Here is a 27,679-nt window from a genome sequence, read left to right as displayed (position 1 = left end):
GCGTCGCCACCAAAATTAGTCCATATCCTGTGAGGTAACATAATATATGAGTTTTAAATACGGACCGTATGATGAGAATCTGGGCCAATATGTCCCTAATTGGAATGCCCAGATCTCTTTAATATTCGTGGCAAACAGATAGAGCGGTCCAGATCTAAACTCAAAATTATGTTACCTCAGGTAATATGATTTCATTTTTTGAGGTCTGATTGTGAAAAATTTCCTGTCGGATCTCTCCTCCTCTCTCTCATCAATAGTGCAGCTACTTCAAGCCGAAGGAAGCGATCGATGATACTCCTTCAGTCGCCATCTCGCTTCCTACTTCAGATCTTAAATGATCGCCTTCTCAGGTCTCTCATTCTCTCTCTCTCCACTTTACTTCCCTTCTACTGCAAAATAATTAGATCATTGATTCATCTTATTTTGAACAGTCAAGACAAGGGAGTTGATATCGACTGTCAAACGGTAGAATTCGATGATGTTCGTTATCACATCCAGGTTCTCTTTATGCTTGCATTTTGCATTTTGCAACTTGTTCCATCAATTTTGTGCTAAATTGGGAATTTATGCTTTACTGTCAGGTTTCTATGCGGAATCCTAAAGTGTTGGTTCTATCAGTAGCATTGCCTCTGCCGCCTCAAGAGGCGGTATCTTTTGATGGCCTCCCATTTGGTGCAATTGAGGCTATAAAGGCTGCATATGGACCTGTTGTACAGATCCTCGACCCACCAAAAGACGGATTTGACCTCACTTTGAAAATCAATTTGGCGAAATTGCCATCAGAAGAAGGTCCTGAGATTTACATTTCCAAGGTCATTTTGGTCTTGCTATTACTGTATACACCATGCCAAGGATTGTTACCAGTACCAGTACCAGTATGGTTTTGTTAAACAGATCATCCAACTGATATTCAATGGCTAATGATAAAGAAAAAATCAAATTTTCTTTTAGGGTGCGTTTGGGTGCCAAGGAATAGTAGGGTTAGTTGGGTTAGTGACTATTCTAAATCCAGGTTAGCAACTATTCCACGTTTGGTGGAAAAGTAGCTATTCTCAATACTTGGGTTAGCTCGGGTTAGTGTGCTATTCCGCTAACCCAACATTTTGGGTTAGCGACTATTCCAAATTTGGGTTAGCACGATATTCTCGCTAACCTCACTCTCAATCCAAGCATACCCTTGAGATTGCCAGCAGACATCCATGTCACGCCTAGTTCAGTTATCAAATCACCATTAGATGCAAATCCAAATAAGTTCGTTACCAGAGCTTGAAAATAAAGTTACTTGGCTAAGTTTTCTTCCCATTATATTCTTCCAGAACAAAAGAATTCTATCTTGGTACACATTGCATCTATTAGAGAAGTGGTTTTAGGGGCCCCACTCAAGGTCTTTTTGAAAAATCTCAGCATGAAGACGGTGGGGCCTGAAGCAGGGCAACCTGTGGCACTTGTTCATCGTCCCAATGAATCATTCTTTGTCATTCCCCAGGTAATTAATCACTTACCAGTCTTGATGGAAAGAATAAGAAGGATTTAACGGAGTATTTTATTAGATAACATTTTATATTTGTTGAATTTAGGCAGATAGAGTTACAGTGATTTATCCTATGAGATTCCAGGACTCGATTGATATTGTCTTGGCAACTTCTTTCTTGCAAGTAATTCCACATTCCCTCACTTATAAACTTTTTTTTTCTCTGACACATGAAAAAGCACATGACATGATTATTTTCTAAAAAGGAATTTGTTGAGGCAAGGCGAACAGCTGCATTGAATAATGCACCAACTTGTATGTGGTCACAATCACCTCCTCCTGAGTTGAAAGGAGCCCCTGGAAGCGCACTTGCTGCAAATGCTGGTTTTGTTACTTTTGGTAATAATTTAAAATTAATGACGCAAGTTCCATTATACAGTGCCAACAGAAACCAAGGACTGCAACTTCAGTTGTCAGTACTATCTTTCAGGCACTGTACCAGTCATGCTATTACCTGTCAGTTTTGGAATGTTAGAGACCTTCTGAATCGTTTTACTTGCAATGCAAAATATAATTTTGGTGGAATTATTAACACAGTGGTAATTCCTCGGCATGTGGAGGGAAAAAAGCTAGACAGAACGGTTTGGAACTTGCTAACATTTCATGCTTATGTTAGCTATCATGTTAAGGTACACCCATTTCTTTTTAATCAGCAATTTAAGTTCTTTTTGTGTAAATTATGTCGGAAAAGCTCTATGATTATGTGAATGAAGTTAATATGAGCTTAAGTTCGCCAATTAGGTTAATGAACTTAACCTCAAAAGTAATATGATTGGCATCAAATCATGAATTGGAACCATTGAGCTTGATCTACTTCGCGAACCAAGGTTGATGTCCATTTTTTTTTTTTTATTTAGTTTTGTTTTGTACAAAATGAAGAGATTGAAAGTCAGTTTTGCCAGTGGGTCCATCTTTCAACAATTCTTGTTATGTAAAACAAATTAAAAAATTATAAGTTTGGATGTAAATGCTTGGCTCGTGAAGTAGTAGATCAAGATCAATGATTTGAACTAGTCGTTTCAAGCCGATCTGATGATTGTTGAGGTTATACTCATGATTATGCTACTAACAATAACTACAAGATAAATAACTATCCTTTATCATACAGTGTAAACCTTACATATTTTCTATTTAACCTAAGCTTGCTGTCGTTGTCCCCATGAGTGAAAAAATGAACTGTCACTACAACTCTTAGACCCCTTTTCTTTATTTTTCTTAAATCCCACTGGACAACTTTTTCTATTTCTCAAACTAGGGATTAGAGAAATCCAGTATCGACAAATTCTTTGTCCCTAGTTATGCGGGGCAAGAATTTATCAAATTCTATTAGTAGGATATAGAAAAGAAACCCCAAGTATCTTGTTGATTTGAACTGTGGATAAAGGATTTGCAGTCCCCTGCGTACCCCTTTGCCATGCCACCAAATCCAATCTAAAATCGATAAAAATGATTCAATTCTATATTTTCTTTTCTTTTTAAGATGGTTCAAATGCTTCTGTTATTTTGTGTCAGTCATGCCTCCATTTTTGGAAAACAAATTGTAAATCCTACAACTCAAATGGAAAAATAAAACCAATAAATGTGCTATTTAGCACTTTATCTGCATGCATGTGAAGGATTGTGACATTTTGAGGATTGGGAAAACTCGAAGGATATGGGTGATTTCTCTGCAATATTTTTTTTGTATTTTTTTTCGCAATGACCATCAAAAAATAACCAACATGCAGCCATGCACATAAAAAGAGTGAATATCTGTTGGTTTTGTTTTTCCGTTTGAGTGTTTTTGAAAAGTTGTGGCAGGGTGGGCACAAAAATGGAGGCATAAAGACCATTCATAGTGGTTTTTTAAATTGCAGTTGGTGTGAGGCTGTGGTATATTGCAATGCACGGATAGCTCCGTGCTATGTATCCGCATCTTTGTTTTCAAAGTTGAAACATTTGATCCGAACCGCTCAACATGATCTCCTCCAAGTACATTTTCATATGGAGATCGTGTTGAGCGGTTCGAATCGACTATTTGGACTTTAAAAATAAATATATGAATTCATAGCACTGACCTATATGAATTCATAGCCTCACTCTTGTAGTCAGAGTATTTATCTAGTAGCAAGTCACCCAGAAAATTTCAGTAGTTATCGACCATGTGCTTAAGTTAATTTAGTTTAATAATTTCCAGTGTTCGGAAGGTTTTATGCATACTAGAATGAGACGCCGTGTTGATACACTTATACAGGTAATGCTTCATTTCGTTTTAATTTTGTTTGCCTCAGATGTTGGGCTCTTATTTTGTTCGTTCCCTGATTGCTTGAATTTGTATAGTAAACATGATGAGGTTTTACAAATCAAACTTCACAAAAATAAAATTGGTAAACAAATAACCCAAATGCACAAACATGATGAAATGTTTGTACTCTTTTCTCAACACTACATTTACACTTTCTACGGTAGTAATTGAGGAGTAACATCAAGAGGTATAATTGTGACTTAGGGATCATTTCATTAATTTTTTGTTCTCTTTTGGTAAATTAGACTTTGGATCGTGCAAAATCAGATGCAGAAAAGTTGCAGAAACTGGTGACTGGGCCATCTTTCAAAAAACTGGTTTGTCATTTTAATTTGTGTTTTATTTTTTTTGTTCTTTTCTAATGTTAGTACTTTGTTGATATGGTTAGTGAATAACTTAAAGAAAAATCCAAACATCAATTTTTTCATACTCGCCAAAAGGAGAGATGTGTAAAAGGCAACACCTTACGTTCATAATTGATAAAATGTTTTGTTTTTTTTTGTATTTGCTTTGATTAATACAGAGTATGAAAGATGAGCGCGAGCGAAGATAGTGCAATCCTCAGCAAATGCAAGACTGTTGTTAATATTTGTCAGATGATTATCTTTTTTCCCTTTTAATTTGTATGATTTTTCAAATGGTTGATGGTGTTACTATTGTGTAATATCTCTTTTGATGTAGCGAATAGTTGTGATTCTTTTTTTTCTTTCTTTCTTTAAGGAAACCCACTGATTTCATTCATATTGAAATCATAGCAGAAGGAAATTGGTACCAAAAAACTGGTACCAATTTCTATTGTACAAAAGTTTTGATATAGCTATAGCTACATACCAGAATTACATCACTGATCAAAATATCTCACAACTAGAAAAACAAAATCAACAGCATTATTTATCAACCGGCAGTGCCAGTAACCGCTGAATCATCCTTGTTATCATCCTTTTTAGAAGAAAACACCGGGTCGAGCGTCTTCCTTGCCGGATCATCCACCTCATCTTCTTTTCTCATCCTCTTGCGAGTACAGAGAAGCCCTCGTTTGGTTATCTCCTCTGGCAACAGACTCGTAAGTTGTCTGCATGGTGGTCCCCACTGGTAATGCTCCTTGAGCCCCTGATATCTCTCTTTTCTCTTCTCTGGTTTGCCCGATTTTTTTTAAAATACCCAAAAAAATAATTATTTTATTAATAATAATCAGGTTTTGGATGGAATTTTAAAAATACCCAGGCCGCAGATTTTTTCTGCGCTCCGGAATTTTTATTCCGGGCCGCAGAAAAAATTTGCGCCCCGAAATTTTTTTTTTTTTTTTTTTAGAATTTTTTATTCCTAGCGCAGATTTTTTCTGCGGCCCGGATTTTTTTTTTTTTTTTTTTTTTTTTTTTTGAGTTTGGAGAAAAAAAAAATCCATTATGTATATGTATGTATATGTATATGTATATGTATATGTATATGTATATGTATATGTATATGTATATGTATATGTATATGTATGTGTATGTGTATGTGTATGTGTATGTATATGTATGTATATGTATATGTATATGTATGTAGATGTAGATGTAGATGTAGATGTATATGTATATGTATATGTATATGTATATGTATATGTATATATATGTAGATGTAGATGTATATGTATATGTATATGTATGTATATATAAATATACAAATATATGTATATATAAATATACATATATATATACATATATATCTATACATATATATGTATATAATATTTATGTTTATGTATATGTATATGTCTATAATATTTATGTTTATGTATATGTATACACATATATACACATATATACACATATATACATATATTATATACACATATATACATATACATATATTATACACGGGTCTGTCTAAATTGCTGCTGGCAGCATTTCAGCAGAGGTGCTGCCGGGGCTATATTTATCCGTGTGATGTCCAAACAACAAATCCAAACCGTTAGATGTTTAATCTATATTATAATCTACTTGGAGACCAAATTTTACATTTTTTGGAATTTTTTTACTATATATTAAGCTGGTTTGAAAACCGCTGATTTCAGTAAATTTCTGCAGCATTGAAATCAGCGGTTTTCAAACCAGCTTAATATATAGTAAAAAAATTTCAAAAAATGTAAAATTTGGTCTCCAAGTAGATTATAGTATAGATTAAACATCTAACGGTTTGGATTTGTTGTTTGGACATCACAAAACAAAAAAATAGGCGGCAGCACCGCCGGCAGAAATGCTACCGGCAGCAAATTAGCCACAGCCATTATACACATATTATATTATATATACATACGCATATACATATACATATACATATACAAATACAAACTCTAAAAATTAAAAAAATCAGATCATGGATATTTTCTTTCTCCAAACTGTAAAAAAAAAAAAAATTTAAAAATATACGTATACATCTACATATACATAAACATAAATATTATATACATATACATAAACATAAATATTATATACATATACATATATTATACATATATTATATACACATATATACATATACATATATATACATATACATATATATACATCTCTTCCACCTTATTAAGGAGCTTAATGTCTAGATCCTGCAAGAGTTGTGATTAAAAGTTAAATTTTCGGAGTTAATATCAGCCATTCAATTTTCAGATCACACACAGCAGAATTTTCTAAATTTTGCTCTTCAACACTTAAGACCCCACTGTTCGCGCCACATATGATCCCTAAAAACCTAAAAAAAAATTCTGGCGCTCCATCTCTTCACCCCGCTAAACAAAATTCTGGCCGCATATGATCGCTAAAAAAATTTACTTCCGCTCCGTCTCTTCACCAAACCATTCCGTCTCTTCACCAAATTACTTTTTTCCTCGTCTCCCTCAGTCCCTCCCCGATCCCTTCTTCCAAAGAAAAAAAGAAAAAAAAGCCCTAATCGCTTCCTCTTGAGCCGCACCACCCCTCTCCGACACCGTCTCTCGCACCATCTCTCTTTTCGTCTCTCTCGCGCTCTCCATCCGTTTGGCGCCACTGACGGTTTCTCTCACGCTCCGGTTTCGGCGACAGAGGTGGGGACCTGACGCGTCGTTTCATCGACATCTGCTTCTAGCATCCAGGTCTCTCTCTTGATTCAACTTCTCTATTATTCTTCTCCTAGCATGCGTACTTCGTATAATCTGTGATGCGATTTTATCAGCATAGAATTGTACATGTCTTTGAAACCACTTCTGAATTGACAACTTGGGCTGTTTTGATCGATCTTAGTTCGTCTCTTAGGTTGCAATTTGTTCAAATTTTTTTTTTGAGACTGAGCAATCTGTCGCATTTCATTTGTAATTAGAAGTAGCTAGAGCAAATTGATTAAGTTGCAACCATCGTGCAATCTAACTTAGTAGTTCCATTAGTTTTGAGCTGCTATCAGGTGCACCTATTTGCAACACAATCACAGTATGTTGATCGATTAGGGTTTTGGGTTTAGGGTTTACTATTATATTTTTCAACAATTCACCAATCTGTCTCTAATTTTTATTTATTTTTACAACAATTCATTACACCACCAGCTTTGCTGGTATTTGAACTCTGGCCAGATTGGTATGTAAGGAAACATTAGGAGTTCTGATAAAATCAGATATTCAGATCAATGACTCAGATTTGCTGGATTTTCTGAATCTGTTCATTTTTTGAATTGATATATTCTTCCAGTTTTTTTAATAATTTGTATCGTCAGTGCTTTTTTTAGATTATGGAATAAAATAAGACATTGTTTGTTTGGCTTTCCTTTATAGGTACGGTTGAAATGGACCCAGAAGCTGCACATGCCGGGTTTTGCTAAAGTTGTCAGCATGGGAGAAAGAGGTAAACTATTATATTATATAAAATTTGTTCTTAATTTTGACATTTGTTTTGATGCTGCAGATGATGACCCCTTACCGGCCATATAGGGGCTTAGAATTACAGGAGAAGCATTTCCAGGAAGAGAACTTCAAGCAAGTGGTTACTCCATCAATGGCACCAGCAGTTGCAATTTTGAAGTACCGTCCTTGCACCTTTTTTTTTTCCCCAATTGTAGTGTTGTATCCATCAACAACTATGACACTCACTAAATGATATATTAATTGGTACTTGATTGAAGACCAAATAAATTTCAAATTGCACTTGATCTCCATATGAAAATGTACCATAGTACATGCAGACTATATTTTATATTTTTTAGAATTTTTATACTAGATTTTTAGACAGATAGAAAATCACTACTTTTGAATGTTCTACAATTTTTAAAGTAATTGTAAAATTGTTCCAGGTAGAAAATCAAGAGTATTAAAGCAATTGTAAAATTGTTCCAGGATGTAGAACTTGATATCTGGGAATTTTAGAAACTGAAATCATTCAAAAAGGAGTTGCAGATTGATCTATACAAAAATGCCAAGCATGCATGCTCAATATGACCAAATTGCCCTTTGCCATATACTAAATCAATGAAATGAATTAAAAATAAAGTAGATAAGATGATGAAATTGTATGCTCAAGCCCTCATATGCACATCATACATGTTGATAACTTTTTTTATACATACATTTTGTTGCAATTAGTTATTAATTAAACCCTATTTGGAACAGTGAAACACGCAACTTTGATGAGACGAGCCCATCTGGAAAGCATTACTTGGCGGAGGTAATGATCTCATTTCTGGCTATCGTTTTATCGAGTCAACTGTAGATTTAAGATTTGAAGTTATGGCTATCATTTTAAGTGGTGAAGTCATAATTTTTCAGGTTTGTAGCGGGTGGGAATAGTGATAATAGATTGGTTTTACCCATATCTTCCTACTGTGCTTGAGGAACCGAGCCCTTCCTTTTCTTCATTTTATTATTGTTTGCTTTCGTGCTATCTGTTTTAGGGTCATGTACTATACCAAGAACTGCTCTCATGCTGTTTGTTACTCTTTTTTATTTTTTTCTTTTGTGTTCTTTCTGGATTTTGATCTATGATCTATTATTGTTCTTTCTTGGATTTTGTAAATATACCCTTAACTTAAACCCTGTAAATATGAATTTGTGTGTAAATAAGCCAAAGACATTATATACAACCCATGTACCAACCTTCCAATACTGTACCAGTCACATTCCCTGTAAATATGAAGTTGTGATGGTTGTCACGATTCTCAACTTCATTAGTAGTCAATGCATTGAACCCTAAGCTAAAGCCAAATACATAACTATCATCTTTTCTTTTTTTATCATTTTCAGTTGATTTTCCTTTGAGGAGAAGAGATAGAAGGGCATACGTGTCAAAGAAAATTGTGTGTTCGGTTCAGGCCCCACCACTAGCCTGGCCAGGTCAGGCCGTACCAGAGCCGAGTCGCAGCTCATGGGATGGTCCCAAATCCATTTCAATTGTGGGGTCCACTGGCTCAATCGGCACTCAGGTACTCCTACCATTACAATTTAATTTAACTCAAAACTTTTTGTATACTAATATTATATAAAGGACCCCTTGCCCTTTTGAGAAATTCTACTTGCAAAAATCGAGATACTATATTCATTTAAAAAATTGATTTTTTTAGACTGAAAGCCTTGATTGTAAATTTTTTTCAATCCCAAATTTCAAAATTTCAGACACTTGACATAGTAGCTGAAAATCCAGATAAATTCATAGTTGCACACTTGCACTTGCAGCTGGATCAAATGTCACACTTCTAGCTGATCAGGTTCATTTTTTTTTTGGTCAAAATTTATAACAGTAGAGTTGTTCCTATGAAAATATTTTGAAAAAACAGGTTTGATTTATTCCTTTTTTTGTGTGATCAGGTGAAAAGGTTAAAGCCTAAATTAGTAGCTGTGAGAAATGAGTTGTTAGTAAATGAATTGAAAGAAGCCATAGCTGATTGTGAAGAGAAACCTGAGATTATACCTGGTGAGCAAGATGTCTTGGAGGTTAGTTTTCTTTCTAAAATTTAATATTTATTTTTCTATTGTTTTTACTTTAATCTATTATAGTTGTATTTTTTTTAGGTTGCCAGACATCCAGATGTTGTGACAGTTGTCACAGGGAACATATTGTAAATGCTGGATTGAAGGTATATGATTCTATATTTCCTTTTATGTGTACATTATCTTTTAGTTACTTTTTATATGAACATAGCTCTGGAAAACGAACAGCATCTCATAAAGTTGCTACTTTATGAGATTGTCAGCTATGAAACAAACTGATCAGATTGTCATGTCTTCACAAATATTGGCACATGCATATTTTTCCATAAATAAATCAGCCATCAACGTTCTGTTTGTTTGCTAATTCATTCAGGTCTGCATCAGATGCATATTTCGTCTCTTTGGGATTCACGACCTTGTTTGCTACATTTCACCACGATCGCTTACTCTGTTTGGGTGTGTTGTGCTATGTCTACTGCTTACAAGAAAAACTGGAGCAGCTTCCAAGGAGATAAGTTCTGTTAATGATTTTTTTTTGTTCATATCTGACATGATAAAGAGGGAGGAGTACCAAATTGATGGATTCTCTTTAGAAGTCTCAGTAACCCCTGTTATTACTGCCAACAAACGTGCTAAGGTTTTCAAATTTGTATTTTTATTTTCTTTTATCAAAGTTTTCAGCACAAGTATGTAACTTCTATAAAATGGATCCTTCATTATTCTTTTTTTTTTAAAGTAGGATCCTTCATTATTCTTAGTTCTGGTTATTTTCACATTACATTGTACTTAGTGTCTTTAGTAAAAAAAAAATGGCCTAACAGTGTTAGAAAGGGTTTGTAATGTGATACTTCATGCCTCATGGATTTTCAATTGTATCTCTCAGTTTTGCAACGAGTACCTTGTGCTAAAAAATATTTCAAGGATATCACTCCGCATGACATTGTTTGCTCGGGATCACTTAAAAAAGAAAGTGGGAAGTGCAATGCATACACCAGCTTAGATTATTTCTCATTGTCTACTTCAGCTTGGATTAGCATATTTAATTAAATGAGTTGAATAATTTATTAAATAAACTTTCTTTTTTGTGAAAAGAATGGTAGTTTTTTATTTGTAATATTTTTTATGTATGTTTGTTAATACATTGAACAGAGGTGCAACTATTCTTTTCTGTTAATTTTACAATGCAGTATTCATGTTTTATTAGTTGTTTTTTTATTTATTATACTTTCAAATAATTCAATGTTTAGGGTTTAGGGTTTAGGATTTATGAAAAAAAAAAACTTATATAAATTAGGTTTTCTACTACATAATTTGCTCCCGTTGCTGTGCACAGGCACGATTACTAGTATACATATATATACATATACATATATATACATATACATATATATACATATACATATATATACATATACATATACAAATACATACATATACATACATATACATATACATGATGGATTTTTTTTCTCCAAACTCTAAAAAAAAAAAAAAAAAAAAAAAAAAAATCCTGGCCACAGAAAAAATCTGCGCTCGGAATAAAAAATTCTAAAAAAAAAAAAAAAAATTTCGGAGCGCAAATTTTTTCTACGGCCCGGAATAAAAATTCCGGAGCGCAGAAAAAATCTGCGGCCTGGGTATTTTTAAAATTCCATCCAAAACCTGGTTATTATTAATAAAATAATTATTTTTTTGGGTATTTTTAAAAAAATCGGCTGGTTTGCTATCCCTATTGTTTTTTTGCTTAAAATATCAAAAATATCGTGGCAATTCCATCACAATATTTGCCTCGTTCAAAATAATTTAAATTGAAATACAATAATCATCAAACCGAGGCGCATTCTAATAACATAATATTTCAACTAAAAATAATTGCCTTTACCAAAGAAAAAACCCACTAACGAAGTTAAAATCTATAAAATTCACAAATAGGAAGTCGATTTAGGAAGAGTCACATACTGACAGAAAATATTAATTTGTCCAACTTGAGGTACTTATTACACATCAACATAAGATAGAAACTATCAATATCTATTAATTTTTTAAGTATTAAATTTATATGCAATGATGCATTTTATCAAGAGGAGGGTTCAAATGCCTCCATCTCTCTCCATCATTTTCAAAGTTCAAACAGTCGATCCGAACCGCTCAACCTAACCTCCATACTAAAATATGTTTGGAGACCAAATTTTATATTTTTAGGAATTTTTTTACTATTTTTTTAGATAGGTACAAAATCAGTAAATCTGAACCATCTAAAAACAGTATTTTTGTATCTATCTAAAAAAATAGTAAAAAAATTCCTAAAAATATAAAATTTGGTCTCCAAACATATTTTTTTTAGATAGGTACAAAATCAGTAAATCTGAACCATCTAAAAACAGTATTTTTGTATCTATCTAAAAAAATAGTAAAAAAATTTCTAAAAATATAAAATTTGGTCTCCAAACATATTTTAGTATGGAGGTTAGGTTGAGCAGTTCAGATCGACTGTTTGAACTTTAAAAATAATGAAAAAAGATGGAGGCACAAAAACATGGACTCTTTTATCAATTATGAACGTAATGTGTTGCCTTTTACACATCTCTTCTTTTGGCGAGTATGAAAATTTTGATGTTTGGATTTTTCTATTCGGAGAAAGCCACAATTACAGATTGTACTTGTGCTGCCTTGAGGTTGAGGATATATGTATGTAAATAAGAGCCTTTGTTTTAGTGGGCTCTTGGCCCATGTTTCACCCATCTGAAAACGAATTCGTACCCTCTGAGATATCTCAAACTTTGCGTGACTTTATGGTAAATCTTAACTGTTTAAATACGTTCTACACGAACCTCAAAGCACAAATAATACAGGCCCCCGCGCTATCACCGAATAGGCACCAGACACGTCGGTCACGCAAAAGTAAAGATATCTCAGAGAATACGCACTCTCTAAAACTTCACTCACTCACTGGTGACTGTTGTCTGTTGAGATCAATCGTCCCGTTCCTGCTGCTTTTAAGGCCAACTCTCAAACCCTCAAACCCTCAGTTTAGTTTAGTTTGTTAAGGCGACTGCCAATCTGCCATGGCGAACTCTCCAGCAGATTCCGAGCAAATCGACCGTGTCTCCAATCTTCCCGATGCATTGCTCCTCAGTCCTCACAATCATCTCTTTCCTCCCTACTCCCATCGCTGCTCGTACCTCCATTCTCTCCCGCCGTTTTCGCCATCTTTGGGAGGCCTCTCCTTCCGTTGACGTCATCAGTCTTCGTCAAAGCTTCGTTTCCATGGCCAAAGGTGCTCTCCTCCATCGCAATCCGTACCATCAACTCCATAGTTTGCACTTGGAGATCTCACGCTGTCACCAAAATGTCTCAATTGTTTCTTCCTTGCTTGTCAAGGCCCGTTCTCTCGGCTTGCGCCACCTCACCATTGAAGGTTGTTGGTTTTCTAGCTTCTTACCTATCTTGCCTATTATCTTTACCTTTAAATCTCTCAGATCCCTCTCTCTTGATCGTTTATCTGATGGTCCAATTTTTAAATTTAATCTTCCTTCTGGAATCATGTTAACTTGCCTCAGAAGCCTTTCACTTAGATTGTATAGGATTAACCCGGCCAAACTGAACCGACTTCTCTCTGAATTGTGTTCTTTGGAAGATTTGCAGCTTTATACCAGAACCACACCTGGTCTTAGCCTTTCTTCTAAGACAATCAGAAAACTCAAACTGGTAATTGCTGTCAGTTCTCGAAAACTTGATATTCTGGGGTTATCTCTTCCTTCATTGGAGTCGCTTCATTTGGAAATTCAGGATGGCTTTCGAAGACTGTTGCACATCCAGGGAGAAGTTCCTTTGTTGAGAAAAGCTGTCATTAACTTTCATGAGCTTCTTGAGAGAGATGTTAGTGTTGTTTCTGGGCTGCTCAATTGCATCTCACATGTGGAAGAGCTAAGCCTGTATTTAAAGGAGAACGGGGTAATAACCTTTACCCCTCTTATTTTTTATTTTTTGCACTTGTCAGATTGTGTTTTCATTATGCACATCTTAATTGTTTACATATGTGTACGTGTTATGCTATGTCAGATATTCATCTAATACTTGTATGACAGCTTTATATGCTTGCTTGGTGATGTACGGTACAATTGTAGGTTGATGCTTTATTTGGATATAATTGACATGTATGTGATTTGTATAGGATAAGGAGTATCCAGTTCCTGTCTTGTTGGAATCAGGAAAAGATGTGCCTAATTTTTCTAAGTTGAAGCACTTGGATCTGATCCTTTGTTTTCACGAGCATAATTTTGAAGCTGTCACAAGGATGCTCTATAATTGTCCTATTCTGAAATCACTAAAGCTTGTTCATGAGGTGCATAACATTTTTTATTTATTTTTGTAACCTATATCTTTGGAATTTCATTATATGTGCTATCGTATGAATGGGTGAAAGTCTTTTTGATGAAAATAATACTTGTGTTGCTTGGTCTAATCTTAAATATGCTCAACATGATCTAAGTCTAGATTGTGATGAGCCCATATTTTGATGTTATGCTGAATCAATTCATTTATTTTTATTTTATTTTTTGTTTCTACTTACTGCTCAGAATAGGCTATGGTTGGGATTGAACTCTTATTTATTTATTTTGAGCAACAAGGATATAATTGGGAGGATGACAAGGCCTGATTTTATTCAATACAACCCATATAATTCCAGGTGAAAGTTTCGTTGGTTGTTGTCGATCATGTACTTGTTTAAATTCTCAATTTTGTTATTTATTCTCATTGTTTTATTATTTTTAGTTTCTTTAGGGAAGTTTGGAATAAACCCCATTAGGTTGAATTGCCCTCTGATTTTATTTTACTTGTTCATATGGCCATTAATTGTTTGAGTTGGGTTCAATTGTAGTCCTTTGTCAGTCATTAACTACTGGTACTGCAACTGTTTTAATCGAGTTGTTGGTGCGCATGATTGCTCCTAGAACAACATGGTTAATGGAACCCATATACTACTTTCTATCTTCTCAATTCCCTCAATTCTCAACAGCCTAGATACTTAATTTCATTTTCATCTTTCCAATCTTAGCACTTAAAGCAAAGTATCGATCCATGAGTCTCCTAACTTCTTGTGTATCTCTCTTTCACAAAATAATAGTTGGAAAAATACTTTACTTTTTTGGTATGTGCAATATATAACCATTATAGAAATATAAAAAAAAAACAGAATACAAGTTTGGTTTTAGAATTATTTTTTTAAACCTGATTGCTCCTCTTTGTGCTATTGTTAGTTTGTTACTTGTGGCTCATGAGGTTTTAGTGTAAAATCTAGCCCGATTAAATTAACTGAAGGGTCAGAAATCTTTTGCAGTACTTTGCCGATGTAAGCCAGTCCTAGATGAAAGTATTTTTTTTTCTAAATTATTCATATTCATAAAACATAGGTGATACTTTAACAGTGTATGCTAGTCCTAGATCATTTTTTTTATTAAAATTAACTGTACCTATATAGCGTCATTTTCATTCATACTATACACTGTCCAACTCGGTGGTCGTGCTACTGAGGGGATGTGGCCAATTTAAATCCTCTTTAGTTTGTAAGATTACATGTTAGCTAAGCTCCACTGCTAGTTGAAATTTGAAGTGGATGCATTAAATTAGTTTTTATTATGTAATCCAAATTCTCAAGTATATGCTACTGACTATATAAATATACATTTTGTTTTCTGCTTTAGATTCCCAAGTTTACTGGTTTGGCAAAAAAAAGGAAAAGGAAAGATTGGGCATCAAAGCTGCCACATAGTGCTACCAATTTGAAGCTGCCACAAGGATGCTCGATAATTGTCCAATTCTGAAATCACTAAAGCTTGTTCATGAGGTGCATAACATTTTTTTTTTTTTTTTTTGTAACCTATATCTTAAGAATTTCATTATATGTGCTATCGTATGAATGGGTGAAAGTTTTTTTGATGAAAATAATACATGTGTTGCTTGGTCTAACCTTAAATATGCTCAACATGATCTAAGTCTAGATTGTGATAAGCCCGTATTTTGATGTTATGCTGAATCAATTCATTTCTTTTTATTTATTTTTTTGTTTCTACTTACTGCTCACAATAGGCTATGGTTGGGATTGAACTCTTATTTATTTATTTTGAGCAACAAGGATACATATAATTGGGAGGATGACAATACCTGATTTTACTACTGGTGCTGCAACTGTTTTCATTGAGTTGTTGTTGCGGCATGATTGCTCCTAGAACAACATAGGTAATGGAACCCATATACTACTTTTAATCTTTTCAATACCCTAATTTTTCATCTTTTCAATCTTAGCGCTTAAAGCAAAGTATCAATCCATGGTCTCCTAACTTCTTGTTTATCTCTCTTTCACAAAATATTAGTTGGAAAAATACCTTTAATTTTTTGGTATGTGCAATATATAACCATTATATAAATATAAAAAAAAAACAGAGTACAAGTTTGGTTTTAGAATTATTTTGTTAATCCTGATTGCTCCTCTATGTGCTATTGGTTGTTTTTAACTTGTGGCTCATGAGGTTTTAGTGTAAAATCTAGCCCTATTAAATTAACTGAAGGGTCAGAAATCTTTTGCAGTACTTTGCCGATGTAAAATTAACATAAGTGATACTTTCACAGTGTAAGCTACTCCTAGATCATTTTTTTTTTTATTAATTAACCGTACTTATATAGCGTCATTTCCACTCATACTATACACTGTCCAACTCAGTGGTCGTGCTACTGAGGGGATGTGGCCATTTTAAATCCTCTTTAGATTTGCTCCACTGCTAGTTGAAATTAAAAGGGGATGCATTAAATTAGTTTTTATTATGTGATGCGAAGGGGCTAGGTTTGTCTTTCCAAATTCTCAAGTATTTGCTACTGACTATATAAATATACATTTTGTTTTCCTGCTTTAGATTCCCAAGTTTACTGGTTTGGCAACAGAAAAGAGAAGGATAGATTGAGCGTCAAAGCTACCGCGTAATGCTAATGGTAATTACCGCTATGCTTATTACAGAAATCTCCATTTGGAGGAAGATCATAAAGAATTCATGAAATTGCTCGGCAAGAAATGTATCTCTAAGAGGCAAGCTCGTAACTAGGACATGCATAGTATAGCTACGAAGTCATTTGTAGCTTTGCTTGTATTGCTTCTTTTTGTTGGAGCTAAATATCCTAGCCGTGTGTCGTGTTGACATGGTTTTAATTGTCTGAAGCATGTTGTCAAAGTTAGATCAAATTTGGTTGATGTGGAATGTGTTTATATTGTTATGTTGGTCGGTCCTTGGTGATATTTCTGTTAGATAAAATTATAAATCAATTAAGTTGTGTTCCCGCTGATTTAACTCTGCTTAAGTTTCAATTTTAACAGTTTAACAAGATATACCAAAATGAAAGAGAGAAAACATAAACAAAAAGGGATGATGAAATGCTTCACATTTAATTTATGCTGACAAAGAAATAGCCGGATGTGTATTGATATATGAGAGACTTAACGTTGACAAACAAATAGCTACATCAAACACAGAAATACTGATAAGAATTTAGTGAGCTTGTTTCAAACACAACCTTGATTTCAAAACATATAGTGAGCTTGTTTTAGAAACAACTTTCCCATCTCATCATTGCTACATTAAAATGATGAAAATCTTTCTTCAAACCAAATACTGGTAAGAGGTATCCCAATGTGGTCTTAGATAAATTGAATGGATATATTGACATTTGCAATTCGCTCCAGCCATCATTGTAAGCTCATGGTCAGCGCACAATACAACCAAATATTTGTAGTAAATGCAGATGTGTTAGTAATTCCTCCTTATCACTTGCTGTATTGTAGGAACTAAAACGACAGTCTTTTGCAATTTTTCTTATTTTCACTTGGCACGTAGTCTAAAGAAGGGAGAGGTGGTTAAATTAAAGGACCCAAAGTAGAAATTTTTTGGGACATGCCAGAATATGACATGCCACTGTCAAAGGTACCGGGCAAAGGTTTTCAAAGGTATCACTAAGGTTAGGAATCCTAGCCTGGAATTGAATAGCAGAGATGTAGGTAATGAAGCAATTGAAGCGGGGTCCGGATCCCTAAAGTAACCCAATCTTTGGGTTTTGAATCGAGACCGTCCGATTCAAATCCATCACTCGAGATTACTTCGCAATTCAAATTCATCCCTTGAAATGTGTGTGCTCCACTTTGGATAAATTATCACATATTCGAATCAAACGGTCCTGATTTAAAACCCAAATATTGGGTTACTTCGCTGGATCTGAACTCATTGAAGCGTGGATAGCAACTAATGGAAAGAACCAAACTTGGCAATGGGCCTCAAAGTTACATCTCATGGGGTGATGCCGTATGCCGCAATGATGAAATCTCTTACAAGGCTAAAACCCCATGGTCGACATTTGTACTGTGATCTAGATTTAGCTACGCCAGTGTGTTGTTACATTGGTCAAACTTCAATTTAAATTTTCCCTCAAAACTTATAAGAGAAAGACAATTGAAGTGTGTTATTCCAACCGCTCGGCTGGTTCGGTGTGGTACCAGAGAGGATACGGACTCACCCAAACCAAACCAAACAAAAAAAAAGACATTTGATAAATGTGTATTCCTTCCAAACTACTCAAAACAACACATTTTTATTCCGACCCCGCATCATATCATTAATTGTTCCCATGCAAAAAACAAAAAAGCAATTTTAGAGGTGGTCCATCTAGAAACTCAGCCAAATCAGGTGAAATTGCAAATATAAATTAAGCCCCTAGTTGGCTGAGAGCAATGCTTGCAGGTTCTCAGCCACTGCATCGATGAATTCCTCAGTGTTCAGGTAGTCACTTCTAGTCACCCTGCAATTCAAATAATTAACAAGGTTAATTAACCAATTGCAAATTATGACTAACATGTTCCCTCAGGATTGATTTTGATTAAATAAAAAAAGGAGGAATGCTTACTTGGAACCATGAATTAGAAGAGCGAGATCTTTGGTCATCTTGCCAGATTCAACAGTTCCAACACACGCAGCTTCAAGCTTCTGAGTGAATTCAAGGAGTCTTGCATTATCGTCCAGCTTAGCCCTGTTCGTTACATATAAATTCAACTTTTACATAAGTAACCTATATTATTGTAGAATTACTATATGCAAATCTCACATTTTGAAGGATAATCATAATGGAGTCATACCTGTGAGCAAGGCCTCTAGACCAGGCGAAGATTGAAGCAATGCTATTGGTACTGGTTTCGCCTCCCTTTTGGTGAACTCTGTAGTGACGTGTAACTGTGCCATGAGCAGCTTCAGCTTCTATGGTTTTCCCATCAGGGCAAACCTGTCACAGTTTAACCAAATTCAGCTAAGTCATATTTTAATCTAATACAATGAGTCCAAGGGCTAATATAACAAAAATAATTTTAAATAAATTCAAGGATTATCAAAAACAAATTTAAGCACACAACAAAGTATAATGGGATAAGAAAATAAAATACTTTGTCAACGAGTTACAAAGTTGTTTAAAAAAATAAATAAACATATGCAAATTGACATACCAAAACAGATGTCATCAAGCCCAATGATCCAAATCCTGCAAACAAAAAAGAAAACCAAAACAATCAATTGCAAATGTAATATCTTATAAACTAAGCTGTCACACAATAGTAAAAGAAAAAAAAAAAACAAATCTGTAGCAGTGATTTTTAATTTGATTATTTATTTTAATCTAACCTTGAGCCAAGAAGTCACTCTGCACATCACCATCATAGTTCTTGCATGCCCAGACATATCCTCCTTCACTCTTAACTGCATAAGCCACCATGTCATCAATCAAGCGGTGCTCATACCTATAGGAAAACGAATTTCATTAATAATTTTTAAAGATATATTACCAACATTGATATAAAAAGGTAATAACCAAGTACTTCAAGAAAGCATTATCAACAACCAAGCTATTTTCTTAATTTTTCGTGTAAAAAAAAAAGCAAATACATAAAACAACCAAAAAAGATTTAACAGTAAAGAATTTCAAAATAGGAGTTCACCAAATTCCAGCAGCCTCAAACTTTGATTTCCACTCGGCCTCATAAACCTCCTGGAAAATGTCCTTAAATCTGCATTATAAGAAATTCAGATTTAAGATGACGGTAATTCTGATAAGAAATGCATAGTTACTAAATGCAAAGCAAGGTAAAAGATTCAGGACACACCTGCCATCATATTTCTTTAGAATAGTGTTCTTAGTACTCAGATACAATGGCCATTTCTTCTCGTAAGCAGTTGCCATAGAAGAAGCAGCAAAGGCATGGATTGACTGTGCAAGGGTTTCAGATAAAATTCGTTAGTGCTTAAAGAAGTCCTTTTTGGGGAGGACCCATTTCATGGTCTACTTATTTAGTAACCATACATCCGTAACCCCTTTTTATGTAATCTTTGGATGCAGGCAAGCATATATTCTACAACTAGGGAGTGTTCTGGATATATATTTATAATGGTAAAACCAACATAGTCTATTATGTACTGTTACCATACCTCGTCAGTGTTGTACATAGCAATAGCAACACCACCAGCTCCAGTAAAGTTGAAAACCTCAAGATCAATCTGTTGTTCTTTTCCCTCTATAATTTAAGGACAGAATAATGTAAAGACAGGAAACTAATAATGTATATAAATAAAGAACAGTTTCAATTTTTAGTTATTGTTGTTTGTTCTGGGGCATACCAAATACCAATTTCAGCTTGCCGGGTCCCTTAATAACAGCATCAGTAGCACGGTACTGGTCACCAAAGGCATGTCTTCCTATGCAAATAGGCTTGGTCCATCCTGAAATAGTGTCAGTTGATTAGAAAATTACACTTTTAACCATGAAAACAATAATATATTTATTTTAATATCTTTTACCTGGAACATATTTTGGGACATTCTTGCAAATGATGGGCTCTCTGAACACAGTACCTGAAATGAAGAAGAAATATTATTAAGTTACAAGAAACATACTATAATAGTTTCATAATTTTGTTATAGCAAACTAAAGTAAGAAAAAACCAACAAAAAAGACTGTTACCATTTAGGATATTCCTAATCGTGCCATTGGGGCTCTTCCACATTTGCTTAAGGTTGAACTCCTTCATACGTGTCTCGTCTGCCATTTTTTTTAAAAGCATAAGAAAGATATATAGAGAAAATACACTGTACAGGTCGGTTGATAATAATTTGTTTCTGAATTTTTAGGCCTACCAGGAGTTATAGTTGCACACTTTATGGCCACATTATATCTGCAAAAAAGTTTGTCAGTCAAAATCAGAAAAAAAATTGAATATTCAGATATACCACAAATAATAATATTAATTAACATCTGATTTTCAAACCCAGGGTGGTATATCACGACTAAAATTGGATAAAATAAGAACAAAATAATAAAAAAAAAAGGATAGTATATCTCACTTGAGAGTAGCCTCAGCACTTTCAACTGTAACTTTGTCATCAGTGGCTTCACGGTGTAATATCCCCAAATCAAAATATTTGATATCCAAATCCAAAAATGGGAAGATTAGCTGCATATAAGATAAATATTGCCTGGTTAATTTTTCTTCATTACAGATGTACAAGGCAAACATGAAGAAAATTTACAACTAAATTCACTAGTTCTTGAATTTCAATAATTTTACTGAAAAAAGGAATTTAAATAAATTGATTAAAAGAAGCATTTCTGAACCTTATCTTTAATTGATTGCCAGAAGACCCTGGTCATCTCATCACCTACACCAACACAATCGAAAGGTAAACAGATGATCCGACTCATTTGACTGTCTAACTAATCTAAATCTGAACATAAATTAAAGCTTTAATCTAACTAAGCAGAGCATATATTTATATATTTCTTCAAACTTGATTCATAATTTTTTTTTGAAACCGAAACTGAGCGATATCCTCATTATCAACGTTAAACTAAATACAAAAACGCATAGATCATTGCGATCTTCTTTGTAATGCTTGAAATTTAAATTTTTTTATACACTTGAGGCGGATCCAGATCTCTAGTTTAGATCTTGACAGCAGAACCGCCGATCGATGTAAAGCGGCTCTCAATCTCTCATCGAGAGATTAAAAAAAAAAAAATGTAAAAACGCATCGGGAGGAAAGAGCGAAAACGCTAACCGTCCATCTCGACGATGGGGTTGGCGACCTTGATCTTTTCGAACGCCATGGCTGCTTACTGGGAGCTGAAAGCGAAGGAATTTGGAGGCGGAGAGAAGGAGAGAGAGAGATCCTTCTAACTCTATTTGCTCTATTAGTCTATTGAGATTTTAAGGAGTTCAAATGAGAAAGAGACTGGGAGGTTCTTATAAAGGGGTGAAAATTTTAACAGATCAGTTTTAACTTCATGCAGCGCATTTACTTGTGCATTGCTGTTTTAATTCTATAGTGAGTGCGCTGCATGAAGCTAAAACTAATCTGTTAAAACCTTTACCCTTATAAAGAAGGCACTAAATTAAAAAATATATATCTCCAGTTCATCAACACTGGAGACGCTTTTCACTTTGAACCGCCCGTTTGAAAACTTTGAATTAAGCTTTTGTGATTAACTGGAGAGGATGTAAAAGGAGGGAGTCTGGAGTTGTCCTTTGAAAGTATGGAATTTTTGTTTGAATCCAAAATATCCTCCGCACCCAGCAATATCCAACTACTTTTTTTCCTTTTTTTGAATTATGTATTATGGTTTTCGTTATTGTACAGTAACAGGGGTGAAAACAGTACGAAACTACGAATAATATCCGATCCGTATTTCAAAACTTAGACGTGGATGTGAATGAAAATATTGATATAATTTGAGTAGAACTAGGGTGTTCTTAAGTTCACTAAGTCTTTTGGTGAACTCAAATTAATTTTAAAAGACGAATCTGAATCGTTAAAATCCGTCTACATGTCAAAAATTTAAACATTCGAATTAATTTAGTATAAAGTCAAGTGATCAAAAAATGTTCAAAAAATGAATGATTTAAAATTAATTTATTAGCCTTCTAATTTTGACCGATCGATTTTATACTAAATTAATTTGAATGTTTAAAATTTTCACATGTAGACGCATCACTCGTAAGGTAGGCGGGTTTCAACGGTTCGGATTCATCATTTGAAATCGATTTGACGGGTTTTAGACTTGAGTTCACCAAGAGACTTAGTGAACTTAAGAACACCCTAGTTCTACTCATATAATTTTATGTTTTAATTATCTGAATAATAGATATATACCATATATTTTAATATATATTATGAAAATTTTATGTTATTCATCATTATAATTAGATGAATATTATGAACTTTAATATTTTTAATATTTATTTATATTATTTTAATAAATATTTGATCTAATTCGGATCAGTATCTGTATCCGTTTGATATGTCTGATATCTACTCCGTATCCGTATCCAGAAAATGAAAAAATATATATATATATATATGGATATCATTTTACCACAATCCTCTCCGTTCTCACTCCTATTTACAGAGAACAACTAAATAATTTAAAATTAATGTTAGTATTTACTTAGGTTTATTAAAATATATCAAATTAACTTTAAAAGATAAATTTAATTAGGAATGATCTACTTTATTTGTGATTTATTTATATTTCAATTGTTTTAATACATTTACTTTTAATAATTTTTCGACCGCTTAACTATATATTAAATGGAACTAAAAATTAACAGAATTAACATATAAACACATTATTCATCATATCGGTTTTAAGTTGCAGCAGTTTAAATTTATTGTTTAAAGTCAGTCTAATATATTTTGAAATTAAGCTCATCAACCACCTTAATAAGATTAATTACATTATAACTTCACTCAACAACTTGACAATATTTATTATACTTATTATACTAAAATCACATCATATTTTAAAATAATAAAATCAAATAATTAGATGGTGTCGTTGAAAAACAGAAAATATTTTGTTAAGCTATTAGTTATATATAATTAAGTGATCTAACTGGAAAAAATTGAAAATTAGGCTTTGATTCTAGCGATGTAAAATATAATACAGATGTAAATAAAAAAATATACATGTGCATTCAATTGTCAAAAGATGTTTGACATTTTATGGAAGCCAATCTGCTCCTTTTCATGAGAAAAGGAGGACCCTCCTATTCTTCAATCTGAACCGTTCAAAATCGATTAAACGGCTTCAATTACATTTTTCTTTCATATTAATAAAATCTATTAAAACAAATCAGATGTAATTGAAGCCATTTGATCGATTTTGAATGGTCCAAATTGGAAAATATGAGAGTCCTCATTTTCTCAAGAAAAGAAGCAGAGTTCATTCCGACATTTTATGGGTTAGTATAGAAATATGAAAAAGGAAGAAAGAGAAATATATATATATATATATATGAAATGATTAAGGGGGTAGATCATTAATTAATGTCCTAAGTGGACCAACTAGTTAAACAAAAGTCAAGCATGCATTTTATTTTATTTTATTTTTTGGAGGAAAAAGAAAAGTGGATAATGTGACAGATAGTTGGTGTTGTTGAACTAATTAAGGCAATCATAAGGACCTTTTTATGTGTTTCTTACTTCGTTTTATTCAATTCTGATAGTTTGAACTTTGCAGAGAAGGGCTTTGATTTATCCATAATTTGAAATAAAGTCCCTATATGGGATGCTCTGATTTATTCACAGAGAGAAACACTTATTTGGTGGGGCCACAGTAAAAAATCTCATAGAAAAAACTGCATTTTGAATTGGTACTATTTAAAAAAAAAAATTATCTCTGATCTTTCTATGAATCTAACAATTAGAATACTCTTTCTATTTTCGTCAATTTTTGTAGTCATTTCTATGAATAAAAAAATGTTCTTCTTCACCTTATACAATACTTGAGACAGGGGCGAACCCACATGAAACCAGAGATCAGTCGTCCTCTGAATTTCTGATTTATAAATCGGGTTAAATTTCAGGTTAAAATTAAAATATTTTTTTAATTATAATTATAAGTTATAATATCATAAATTATAAATCAGAGCATTGGAAAATATAAGTTAAATATTATTTTTTGAACATCTAATTAGTTAATGAGTTTAAACTCAATTAACTATTTAATGTGATTAGTTGAAAATTTTAAATCCACACCTGCTGTGGGACCCACCCAGTCTAGTGATTATTAGGTGAAACAGAGAATTGGGATTGGGTGTGAGAATTTAGTATTAATAATTAAGCTGATTTACTTGTCAGTTCTCACCAAACCCTCTCCTCAATCCACAGTAATCTAAACTAGTTGGCCTACAGTACAGGCAACAGCCAGGAACGATATTTATTTATTACACCAGTTCTATGAGCTGGCTTATTGGGTATCACCAAAGGGAAGTCGGAAGTGTATGTTTATTTCTCAAGTAATTGGAACACCATGTCCAGGGGGGGTTACTAATTAATTATCTGGGACCACTGAGAAGACTACATGGGGTCCACATGTAAGGAGCAAATATAATTGTTTGCAGGGACCACTTGGAACTAATGGTCAGAGCAGCAGTTGGACGATTTTTTTTTAATATGTATAAAACGCAATTAAAAATAAAATTATAATAAAAGAGGTTCATTGAGTGGCTTTTTACCAAAAAATATAAAATACATTTGTACCGAATGGAGAGTAAAAAAAAATATAATGCATAATGAATTTGGACGGTCTGATCCGATCCGTGTTAACACAAATATTAATGGAGCCCCATGTGTTATATTTTGGATCGGATTGGCTGGGATCTTGATCGGACAGCTGAGATGTATTAACTCATGTTTTGGGTTAATACAGATACGTGGGGGAATTCAGTATATTTTAAGGACTTATTCAGACGTCATAGGATTATACATGATGGGATGTGAGGACCCATAGGTTTTTCCGGAATCTCCATTCTAAAACCAAAAAAAAAAAAATTTCCGGTTTTAGAATCCGGAAAAAAAAAATTTCCGGAAAAACCTCTCAAATTCGAAATTTTTTTTTCTGGAATTAGAATTGGCCTACATAAGAACCCCGGGGGTCCTCTTCTTCCCCACCCGGCTCCCTCCTCCCCTACACTTTTTTAAAGTAATTTTAATTTTTAATTTTAATTTATCATTTATTTAATTATTTAATTTTAAATGGTTTAAAATAATGTCCAAATAATTTAGAAATTTAGAAAATAATGCAGAATAATTTAGAATATACCAAATGGTCTAGAATAATTTAGAAAATACCAAAATGGTGTAGAATAATTTAGAAAATACCAAAATGGTTTAGAATAATTTGAAAAATACAAAAATAGTGTAGAATAATTTAGAAAATACCAAAATGGAATATAATAGTTTAGAAAATACCAAATGGTCTAGAATAATTTAGAAAATACCAAAATGGTGTAGAATAATTTAGAAAATACCAAAATGGTTTAAAATAATATGGAAAATATCAAAATGGTGTAGAATAATTTAGAAAATACCAAATGGTTTAGAATAGTTTAGAAAATACCAAATGGTCTAGAATAATTTAGAAAATACCAAAATAGTCTAGAATAATTTAGAAAATATCAAAATGGTTTAGAATAATTTAGAAAATACCAAAATGGTGTAGAATAATGTAGAAAATACCAAAATGATGTAGAATAATTTAGAAAATACCAAAATGGTCTAGAATAGTTTAGAAAATACCAAATGGTCTAGAATAATTTAGAAAATACCAAAATAGTCTAGAATAATTTAGAAAACAGCAAAAATGGTCTAGAATAGTTTAGAAAATACCAAATGTTGTAAAAAATTACCCTATTAATGTAGAAAATTATTTGATTAATTTAGAATTTTTTTAGGAATCTCTTTTCTTTTCGGGTCCCTTTCGGAGCTCTGACTGTCTGATCGATCGGATCTTCGATTCAGATTTTTTTATTTATATTGTTTTAGTTTTAATTTACAATATAATTAATTAGTTCATTTTAAATGGTTTAGAATATTGTCTTATTAATTTAGAAAATACCAAAATGGTCTAAAATAATTTAGAAAATACCAAAATGGTGTAGAATAATTTAGAAAATACCAAAATAGTGTAGAATAATTTAGAAAATACAAAATGGTGTAGAATAATTTAGAAAATAGCAAAATGTGTAGAATAATTTAGAAAATACCAAAATGGTCTACAATAATTTAGAAAATATCAAAATGGTGTAGAATAATTTAGAAAATACCAAAATGGACCAGAAAAATTCAAGATGATTTACAATATTGTTCTAATTTTGTAGGATGGCAGACGAAGTACTTAAGCATAAATTTAGCCCCTTGTTGTGGATAGCTCACGGCAATCATAGGGTATTTGAGGTGTCTAAGGAGGTAAGCATTTACTTATTTCGTTTTTCATAACTCTGTAAGTAATCAAATTATATTGTAATTGACTTTTTTCCAACTTTAGAGTACAGATATTTTAACTGTGAGACACTATCGGCACAAATGCGAGTATAACGAGAAGTACGCGCCGTTTTTAATTGGAATGAGCTTATATCAGATCGCGACATTGCCCGATATCACCCTCGATGCAGTCCTCATCCACGGACTTGTCGAGCGGTGGCATCCGAAGATGCACACTTTTCATCTTCCCTTTGGAGAGAAGACATGTATTAACTAATTCAAATAAATTGTGTATATATTTGGAATACATTTTCTTTACAGAATTTGGATTAATCTCTAAAATTTAGATTAATTTAAATAAATTGTTAATTGTATAGCTTGCCATTTTTTAGTCATCGTTAATCGTGCAAGTTAGATTGCTGAATAAACTTGCTTATTATTTATTGATTGCACACTTGTTCCTTAATTTATTGAGTGTTGTTCGTAGGGACCACTGCACCAGAAACAAGCCTCTCTTTCTTTATTGACAGCGCTATTTTGGTACAAATTATAGATTCAAAATGAATAAATATGTGATTTGTGCATTTTACGAAATCAAAACA

The 27,679-nt window shown here is 33.2% G+C and overlaps 3 protein-coding genes and 1 long non-coding RNA gene across 13 annotated transcripts; 3 read left to right on the top strand and 1 right to left on the bottom strand.

The window, feature by feature from the left end:
- The first annotated feature begins 206 nt into the window (after positions 1-206).
- On the top strand, positions 207-4,556 carry DIS2 (Arp2/3 complex, 34 kD subunit p34-Arc). 2 transcript variants are annotated; one of them, XM_078297256.1, is made up of 10 exons: positions 207-350; positions 432-498; positions 582-789; positions 1,317-1,486; positions 1,578-1,655; positions 1,738-1,870; positions 2,069-2,160; positions 3,708-3,764; positions 4,061-4,132; positions 4,339-4,556. In XM_078297256.1, the coding sequence occupies exons 1-10, from the start codon at positions 289-291 to the stop codon at positions 4,366-4,368; spliced, it is 969 nt and encodes a 322-aa protein (XP_078153382.1). In that variant the 5' UTR covers positions 207-288; the 3' UTR covers positions 4,369-4,556. The 2 variants fall into 2 exon arrangements, with proteins under 2 accessions (XP_078153382.1, XP_078153381.1); XM_078297255.1 differs by having other exon boundaries at positions 245-498.
- Positions 4,557-9,054: 4,498 nt separating this feature from the next.
- LOC144548502 (uncharacterized) lies at positions 9,055-10,925 on the top strand. 3 transcript variants are annotated; one of them, XR_013509379.1, is made up of 4 exons: positions 9,055-9,515; positions 9,616-9,741; positions 9,820-9,884; positions 10,112-10,925. It is a non-coding gene; the product is annotated as an uncharacterized LOC144548502 (long non-coding RNA). The 3 variants fall into 3 exon arrangements; XR_013509378.1 differs by having other exon boundaries at positions 9,616-9,884; XR_013509377.1 differs by lacking the exon at positions 10,112-10,925 and having other exon boundaries at positions 9,055-9,233; positions 9,424-9,515; positions 9,616-10,083.
- A 1,835-nt stretch (positions 10,926-12,760) lies between these two features.
- On the top strand, positions 12,761-17,064 carry LOC144548500 (putative F-box/FBD/LRR-repeat protein At4g13965). Of its 7 annotated transcripts, none has more exons than XR_013509374.1 (5): positions 12,761-13,692; positions 13,913-14,083; positions 14,324-14,428; positions 15,444-15,586; positions 16,650-17,064. XR_013509374.1 is itself a non-coding variant. In XM_078297187.1 (4 exons), the coding sequence occupies exons 1-3, from the start codon at positions 12,859-12,861 to the stop codon at positions 14,396-14,398; spliced, it is 1,080 nt and encodes a 359-aa protein (XP_078153313.1). In that variant the 5' UTR covers positions 12,761-12,858; the 3' UTR covers positions 14,399-14,428; positions 16,650-17,062. The 7 variants fall into 7 exon arrangements, 3 of the variants coding, with proteins under 3 accessions (XP_078153313.1, XP_078153314.1, XP_078153312.1); XR_013509373.1 differs by lacking the exon at positions 14,324-14,428 and adding an exon at positions 15,875-15,978 and having other exon boundaries at positions 16,751-17,063; XR_013509372.1 differs by lacking the exon at positions 14,324-14,428 and adding an exon at positions 15,875-15,978 and having other exon boundaries at positions 16,650-17,062.
- Positions 17,065-18,308: 1,244 nt separating this feature from the next.
- Positions 18,309-22,065, bottom strand: LOC144548499 (cytosolic isocitrate dehydrogenase [NADP]). The gene is made up of 15 exons (XM_078297185.1): positions 21,873-22,065; positions 21,430-21,473; positions 21,159-21,268; positions 20,952-20,989; positions 20,779-20,856; positions 20,616-20,669; positions 20,436-20,537; positions 20,247-20,332; positions 19,925-20,028; positions 19,760-19,828; positions 19,446-19,561; positions 19,271-19,305; positions 18,911-19,053; positions 18,682-18,804; positions 18,309-18,576 (listed from the first exon to the last, which is right to left on the bottom strand). Exons 1-15 carry the CDS (start codon positions 21,919-21,921, stop codon positions 18,492-18,494), a joined length of 1,236 nt encoding a protein of 411 aa, XP_078153311.1. The 5' UTR covers positions 21,922-22,065; the 3' UTR covers positions 18,309-18,491.
- Positions 22,066-27,679: the final 5,614 nt, after the last annotated feature.

This window comes from Carex rostrata, chromosome 33, assembly GCF_964058835.1.
Source record: "Carex rostrata chromosome 33, lpCarRost1.2, whole genome shotgun sequence".
Taxonomy (NCBI): domain Eukaryota; kingdom Viridiplantae; phylum Streptophyta; class Magnoliopsida; order Poales; family Cyperaceae; genus Carex; species Carex rostrata.
Note: the sequence above shows the minus strand (reverse complement) of the source record. Positions and strands in the feature narration are given on the sequence as shown.

What these genes read in the sequence shown, in the direction of transcription:
- DIS2 (XM_078297255.1), top strand. Translation starts at nt 289, where the DNA reads ATGATACTCCTTCAGTCGCCATCTCGCTTCCTACTTCAGATCTTAAAT. An exon ending in GAAATTGCCATCAGAAGAAG is followed by an intron (nt 790 to 1,316) that starts GTCCTGAGATTT and finishes ATATTCTTCCAG; the next exon opens with AACAAAAGAATTCTATCTTG. An exon ending in GGCCATCTTTCAAAAAACTG is followed by an intron (nt 4,133 to 4,338) that starts GTTTGTCATTTT and finishes TGATTAATACAG; the next exon opens with AGTATGAAAGATGAGCGCGA.
- LOC144548500 (XM_078297186.1), top strand. Translation starts at nt 12,859, where the DNA reads ATGCATTGCTCCTCAGTCCTCACAATCATCTCTTTCCTCCCTACTCCC. An exon ending in TGTATTTAAAGGAGAACGGG is followed by an intron (nt 13,693 to 13,912) that starts GTAATAACCTTT and finishes TGATTTGTATAG; the next exon opens with GATAAGGAGTATCCAGTTCC. An exon ending in CACTAAAGCTTGTTCATGAG is followed by an intron (nt 14,084 to 15,443) that starts GTGCATAACATT and finishes TTTCTGCTTTAG; the next exon opens with ATTCCCAAGTTTACTGGTTT.
- LOC144548499 (XM_078297185.1), bottom strand. Translation starts at nt 21,921, where the DNA reads ATGGCGTTCGAAAAGATCAAGGTCGCCAACCCCATCGTCGAGATGGAC. An exon ending in CCCCATCGTCGAGATGGACG is followed by an intron (nt 21,474 to 21,872) that starts GTTAGCGTTTTC and finishes GTGTTGGTGTAG; the next exon opens with GTGATGAGATGACCAGGGTC. An exon ending in CAAGCTGAAATTGGTATTTG is followed by an intron (nt 20,333 to 20,435) that starts GTATGCCCCAGA and finishes CTTAAATTATAG; the next exon opens with AGGGAAAAGAACAACAGATT.